Raw genomic sequence first — 6,938 nt, 5'->3', positions numbered from 1 at the left:
GTGTGTGTGTGTGTGTGTGTGTGTGTGTGTGTGTGTGTGTGTGTGTGTGTGTGTGTGTGTGTGTGTGTGTGTGTGTGTGTGTGTGTGTGTGTGTGTGTGTGTGTGTGTGTGTGTGTGTGTGTGTGTGTGTGTGTGTGTGTGTGACAGATTGATGCACTGGGTTATTTTGGTCAGCCTATCTGTTCATTTCCATCACTCACCTTTATATATAGTGTATGCTGATTAACCTTTCCCCTAATTCTTCTTGAGGTCTTTATAATTAGTGGATTCGTCTATTTCAGCCACACCCGTTGCTGACAGGTGTATAAAATCTAGCACACAGCCATGTAATCTCCATAGACAAACATTGGCAGTAGAATGGCCTTAGTGACTTTCAATGTGGCACCGTCATAGGATGCCAACTTTCCAACAAGTCAGTTTGTCAAATTTCTGCCCTGCTAGAACTGCCCTGGTCAACTGTAAGTGCTGTTAATGTTATGTGGAAACGTCTAGGAGCAACAACGGCTCAGCTGTGAAGTGGTAGGCCACACAAGCTCACAGAACAGGACTGTCAAGTGCTGAAGCGCAGTGTAAAAATCCTCTGTCCTCGGTAGCAACTCACTACCAAGTTCCAAACTGCTTCTGGAAGCAACGTCAGCACAAGAGCTGTTCGTCTGGAGCTTCATGAAATGGGTTTCCATGGCCGAGCAGCCGCACACAAGGCTAAGATCACCATGCGCAATGCCAAGCGTCGGCTGGAGTGGTATAAAGCTCGCCGCCATTGGACTCTGGAGCAGTGGAAACGCGTTCTCTGGAGTGATGAATCACGCTTCACCATCTGGCAGTTCGACGGACAAATCTGGGTTTGGCGGATGCCAGGAGAATGCTACCTGCCTCAATGCATAGTGCTCACTGTAAAGTTTGGTGGAGGAAGAATAATGGTGTGGGTCTGTTTTTCATGGTTTGGGCCTGGCCCCTTAGTTCCAGTGAAGGGAAATCTTAACGCTACAGCATACAATGACATTCTAGATGATTCTGTTCTTACAACTTTGTGGCATCAGTTTGGAGAAGGCCCTTTCCTGTTTCAGCATGACAATGCCCCCGTGCACAAAGCAACGTCCATACAGAAATGGTTTGTCGAGATCGGTGTGGAAGAACTTGACTGGCCTGCACAAAGCCCTGACCTCAACCCCATCGAACACCTTTTGGATGAATTGGAATGCCGACTGTGAGCCAGGCCTAATCGCCCAACATCAGTGCCCGACCTCACTAATGCCCCTAACTGAATGGATATAAGTCCCCGCAGTAATGTTCCCACATCTAGTGGAAAGCCTTCCCAGAAGAGTGGAGGCTGTTATAGCATTAAAGGAGGGACCAACTTCATATTAATGCCCATGATTTTAGAATGAGATGTTCGAGGTGTCCATATACAGGTGTCCATATACTTTGGTCATGTAGTGCACTTATTCTTCCTTTATATTTCCTGGGGTATTTGAATAAGCCAAATGTATATTCTCTTGCTCTTTGATATTTACAGAAACTGTGTGAACAACTTTATGGGAATAAGAAGTGTTCTATCATTTGAACGTTTTTCTATGTAGTCAATAATAATAAAGCCATGTTTGTTTTCCATGTGAAAAACATCTGAGCAGTTTGAATTTATGACATTTCATTGGTATCAGTGTCTAATTTGGTCATGAGTTACAGTTCATGGTCAGTGAACTACAACAATAACATCTCAACATTTCATTCTGCTGATGAACAGTGGTTCAACTAACATAAAAGGTCATTCGCAGCAGGTATGTTAATTTCGTCTTGATTCCCTGTTGTCAGCTGTCAGCTCCATAATTATATCATTTTCCATGAGTTACTGTTTAGTAAGGCTGAATAAGTGACTTAAATACTAAAGTGTTGCGCTACGCTTCCTATTGTTTCAATGACCTTGTCAATATGCAGCCCCTCTGCTGAGGTCATTTATGAAGGGCCATTGGTAAAATGCACTGGCATTGTGGTTAGTGTCCACCCTGATATTGGAAGGTTGGGGGTTTGAGTCTTACCAAAGACGCCAAAAATGGGACCTGATGCCTCCCTGCTTAGCACTCAGCATTGAGGAGATGGATTTGGCGTAAGGCCCTGTTAACAGACTAGCGTCCTCTCCAATATGTACTTGTACATCAAGCTGCAGAAACAAGAGATAGGCTCCTGCCGTTCTGGCTTGGACAAGGGTTACTTACTGTTCAAATGCATTGACAACCTTGCTGGAATAGAACCAGAACACATTCCAATTTGTCAAATCTAGAATAGAGACAAATATGTTTCATTCCTTGAAAGAAAGCAAATATAATAAAGGCAAAGAGAGAGGGAAACAATTCAGAATGTAATATATATTTTTTCTTTGCATAGAAAACCAACCCATAGGTTCTCCTCATATAAAATACTTCTCGCATTTTCACATACCCAAATTCAAAACATAATGTAGATCTCTCATTTAGTCATTCCCATTCGACAAGATTGGTCGTTACCATGAAAAGTCACTCTCTTCTACCATAAACCACTGAGTTAACATTCATGCTAAATGATCTGGAAGACTATTATGAATACAAAAATATGTCATTTTTCATTATCTAATTACAGAGCCATTTATATTAATATAAAGTGCAATAGAATATAACATTAAAACACTTTCTATCCCTTCATTACTTTTGCATGGTCACAGCAACGTATCTGTCTGACCTAAAATGATAGCTGTGCACACTCAATGTATGGATGTGAATTCTAACATTGTTTCATTCCTCTGAGAGAATATGGCAACTGTCAAAATGCTCAAACACACTGAAGTACAGAACTACTGTGGAATGGCAAGAGGGTTACAGACAGACATAGAACAATCCGTTTCTGAAGACTGCAATGGTGATAGTGAACGTGGACACCAACATCTACAATCCATATTCATTCAGCCTGAATAATTTCACTTAAACTTGACTCTCAAGTCCACATCTCAGTTCTGTTTCTTGAAATAAACTTCAGGGCTAGGGTCCCCCACTCTTTCTGCTTCACAGCTGTGCTGCTCTTTAACCAGTCACCAGTCCGTTCCCTGATCTCACTCAGGCAACTCTTACTCGTGGTTCAGCAGACCTGAAGAACATGGCCCTTGCTGTTTGAGATCCTCGTCGACCTGAGAGAAAGTTGGAAAGAGAAACAGTTGTAAAGAAAATAATTAGACTACATTTGCAACGGTACAAATTCAGTGCTATCTGCTTCACTTTTCACTAGTAACTGACTATATCTGTTAAATGTCCATCTTCTATTCTCCATCTCCTTACCTCGGAGTAGGCAGGGGGAGGAGGGTACCAAAGCTCGGGGGCGCGCATGAACAGTCCTTCATCCTCATCTGCGTCGTAGTCGACCAGCAGTGGTGTGAGGGGGGAGTCGATACGGCAGTCGCGGGAGATGTTGCTGTAGCTGGGGGGTTGTGACGGGAGGCGCAGCGACCCAAAGCTACTGGAGGGGGTGTTCAGGGACTCTGCCTGGCTGCTCATGCTGTTGGTGCGGCTGCCAAAGCCATTGAAGGGGATGGTCCCGATGACCAGGGGCAACTCTAGGACCACCTTGTCACTGCCGGGAATGTGGACATAGATCTGATGGATAGACAGATATATGTCAAGCCTAGGTCACAAGTCCTTTCATTCATTTTCAATGTGAGGTTTATGGTATTAAATCAAGCAACAAGTTGTCTCAAGTTTATGACTCACCCTAAGGGCATAGTCCACATGAATGATGTCGCACCCCAGGAGTGAAGGCTTGAGCCTGGGCACTCGGATGGTCTTGCCCTGCCACATGTCACACATGCCTGAGATGATATGGTTGCCCCTCACGACTGAGAGCTTCTGCCCTAGGACCTTGGTCCGGCCATTTGCCTGGTAGGTGTGCTTGACCATGATGGCTGCCTTGGGCACCACGATGCGTGAGCAGGTGTTTTCAAACTTGGCATTGATGCAGATGTCCTCGCCCTCGCAGAAGCCCTTGCGGTCGATCTTGGCACTGATGGACACATGTCCATCTGGGATGAACATGCAGGTGAGCTTCTTCTCCTTCGTACCTGCAGCTGGAGCCTGGATGAGAAACAATGAGAAACATTAACATGAGTTAAACATAAATCACCAAGCATGTTGATTCCAAGTCAACCATTAAGCCTAACACCAACCGCCCAGACCTCAAAATCTCTCACGTATAGCTAGTTATGGCAAAGTTATACAATTGTCATTAACATTATTAATTTTAATATCGAACCTTTATTTAACAAGGCAAGGCAAATTATTATTTACAATGACGGCCTAGGAACAGCGGGTTAACTGCCTTGTTCAGGGGCAGAACGCCAGATTTTTACCTTGTCAGTTCGGGGGATTCGATCTAGCAACATTTCAGTTACTGGCCCAACGCTCTAACCACTAGGCTACCTGCCACCATGCATTAAGCCATGCATCATCATTACATGGCTCATTCAGGAGAACAAGGTGTATAATGTAATAACTTTCAAGTGGCATATATTCCTTGTGGTGATAATTATGATGTGAATGAGCTGTTATGTACCAGGAGGTCAGGGGTGTTGACGTCCAAGGGCTCCTCCACCTCAAAGTGTTTCTCGCACTGCAAGGCAGGCTGGGAAGGCCTCTCTATCACGGCCCTGACATAATACTGGACACAGCCAAACTTCCCCTTGTAGGAAGACACCAGTTGCCTGTTACAAAAGCAGGAGGAATTTTTATTGTGGGATGCTGTCATTATTACATAATGCTATGCCTTTATAGGTAACAAACAACAAGGTTTTTACAGTCCTTGATGCTTACCCAGCATGCGGCAGCTCGAAGCCAAACATGTACTCATATCTGTTCCCTGGTCTGAGAGTTACCGAGCCATTGGAATCTGAGGATGAGAGAAATACACGATGGTCCATTCATTAAACTATGAACAGGTTCATATATTTTAGTCTATTTGTGCAATCCACTGTAGACCACAGCACACCCTTGGTCCACTTCTAGTGCTTATCGGCCAATAACAACCACCACTGGCGCATTTGATCACCCATAAACATAGACGTATGCAAATAAATCATACAGCAAGTCCATAACGCATAATTTCTCATGCTCCATCTTTGCGTACTGTACTCGCAGAATTCAGTAGCCAACTAGTGGCAGTGCATAAAACCTGAATGACACAGGGTGTAGCCTGCCGACTGCAGTGAATGTCTATATTCACATTCGATACAGACATTTACTTGTGTTTATATTTTAGTTTATAATATTACCTCTAGTCTGGTGGTCCAGATAAATGGTATCTTCGTATTTCAGATAGTCAATGTCTTCACGGCATCTGTGCTTTCCTTTCGCGTACTCTACTTTTGCGCATCCAATTCCAAACACTCTCATAGAGGACACGGTGGTCACCTCGGACACCTCAACCACAATATTCCCGGCTACCTTGTCGCCACTGGAGTAGAAAGCCTTAGTAGGGTCATGGAAAACGATCTCAAATATCTTCAATTTCTTTGTAATGATTACCATTTTAATATTCGTTTAGTGTGCCAGTGGGTAAGAAAATATAAGTGGAAAATAGCCGACCACTATTATTAGCTACTATTGAATTCCACGGATGAACAAATGTCCAACAGTTTGATTGCAATCTAAATCACTATACTGTCACAATGTTAGCTACTTATCGTCATAAACCGTACAATTCGGAGCTGACTGTAAACAGCAAGACTCCGCTTTGGTTTTATATGGATGGGGAGTGGACATCCCGACCCAGTCTCGCCGGCTGCATACTCACTATCCTGTTACGGGACTGTGCATGCTGTCGGTGAATGCACAGTCTGAACTGCTGCATGTACAGCGTTCTCATTGGTAAAAATATATTGTTTGTGCCCCTCCTTGCCAATCAGCACACAGAAAGACCGCGTGGACACCTCATGGTAGAGTAACGAAGAAGAGTAGATATATCTCATGTATGGGCGTGGTTCAGGGGTTAGATTCATCTAGATATTGTCCTCCAAAATGAGTCAACCAATCATTACCCAATCAATACCCAACATACACGTGTTAACAGAAAATGTTCTGTCTCTAATAATAAAATGTTGATTGAACGCAAGCATGAACAAGTTTGTTACCTCCAACAAACACCTTTCATTTGGGTAGGTAGCCAAATATGTCTCTGATGGTAGGCTATGCTTGCTGACGGTCAACAACACGCAAAAGGTACGTAGCCAATAGGGTAGAGAGTCGGGTTCAAATCCCAAATCTGACAGGAAGATCTGGTGGGATGTGACAGGATGTTGCAACATGGTCTCAGAGCATTTCGTATTGTAGTGACCCGCACAGACAGCTATGAGTTATGCTGTTTGTTTGTTGTGTTGTACTTACCAGTACCCAGTATTCCGACATGCCAGTCAACCTGCTATCTGCCAGCCTGGAATGTTCCGGTGCGGGCATCCTTGTGGTTGGTGGAGCGGTGGGGGGGTTTGGCAGGGGGTGGAGCACCGCAAGTTTAAGACCATGCTTAGCCATTGTTCTCTCTCTTAAGTTTTGTCTTAAAACAATGTCAAGTCCACGGGATGGTTGAGCTAACATAGGCTAATGCGGTTAGAATGAGGTTGTAAGTAACAAGAACATTTCCCAGGGAATAGACATATCTGATACTGGCAGAAAGCTTAAATTCTTGTTTATCTATCTGCACATTCTAATTTACAGTAGCTATTACAGTGAAATAATACCATGCTATTGTTTGAGGAGAGTGCACAGTTTTGAACATGAAAAGTTATTAATAAACAAACTAGGCACATTTGGGCAGTTTTGATACAACATTTTGAACAGAAATGCAATGGTTCATTGGATCAGTCTAAAACGTTGCACTTACACTGCTGTCATCTAGTGGCCAAAATCTAAATTGCAGCTGTGCTGAAATAA

At 43.7% G+C, this 6,938-nt stretch overlaps 1 protein-coding gene across 1 annotated transcript; it reads right to left on the bottom strand.

Annotated features, from left to right (window-relative positions):
• Positions 1–2,343: 2,343 nt before the first annotated feature.
• On the bottom strand, positions 2,344–5,806 carry LOC115176885 (thioredoxin-interacting protein). Its single transcript, XM_029737242.1, has 6 exons — positions 5,285–5,806; positions 4,827–4,902; positions 4,570–4,717; positions 3,732–4,091; positions 3,303–3,617; positions 2,344–3,154 (listed from the first exon to the last, which is right to left on the bottom strand). The coding sequence occupies exons 1-6, from the start codon at positions 5,538–5,540 to the stop codon at positions 3,095–3,097; spliced, it is 1,215 nt and encodes a 404-aa protein (XP_029593102.1). The 5' UTR covers positions 5,541–5,806; the 3' UTR covers positions 2,344–3,094.
• Positions 5,807–6,938: the final 1,132 nt, after the last annotated feature.

Source organism: Salmo trutta, chromosome 37, assembly GCF_901001165.1.
Source record: "Salmo trutta chromosome 37, fSalTru1.1, whole genome shotgun sequence".
NCBI lineage: Eukaryota > Metazoa > Chordata > Actinopteri > Salmoniformes > Salmonidae > Salmo > Salmo trutta.
This window is presented reverse-complemented; position numbering and strand designations above follow the sequence as displayed.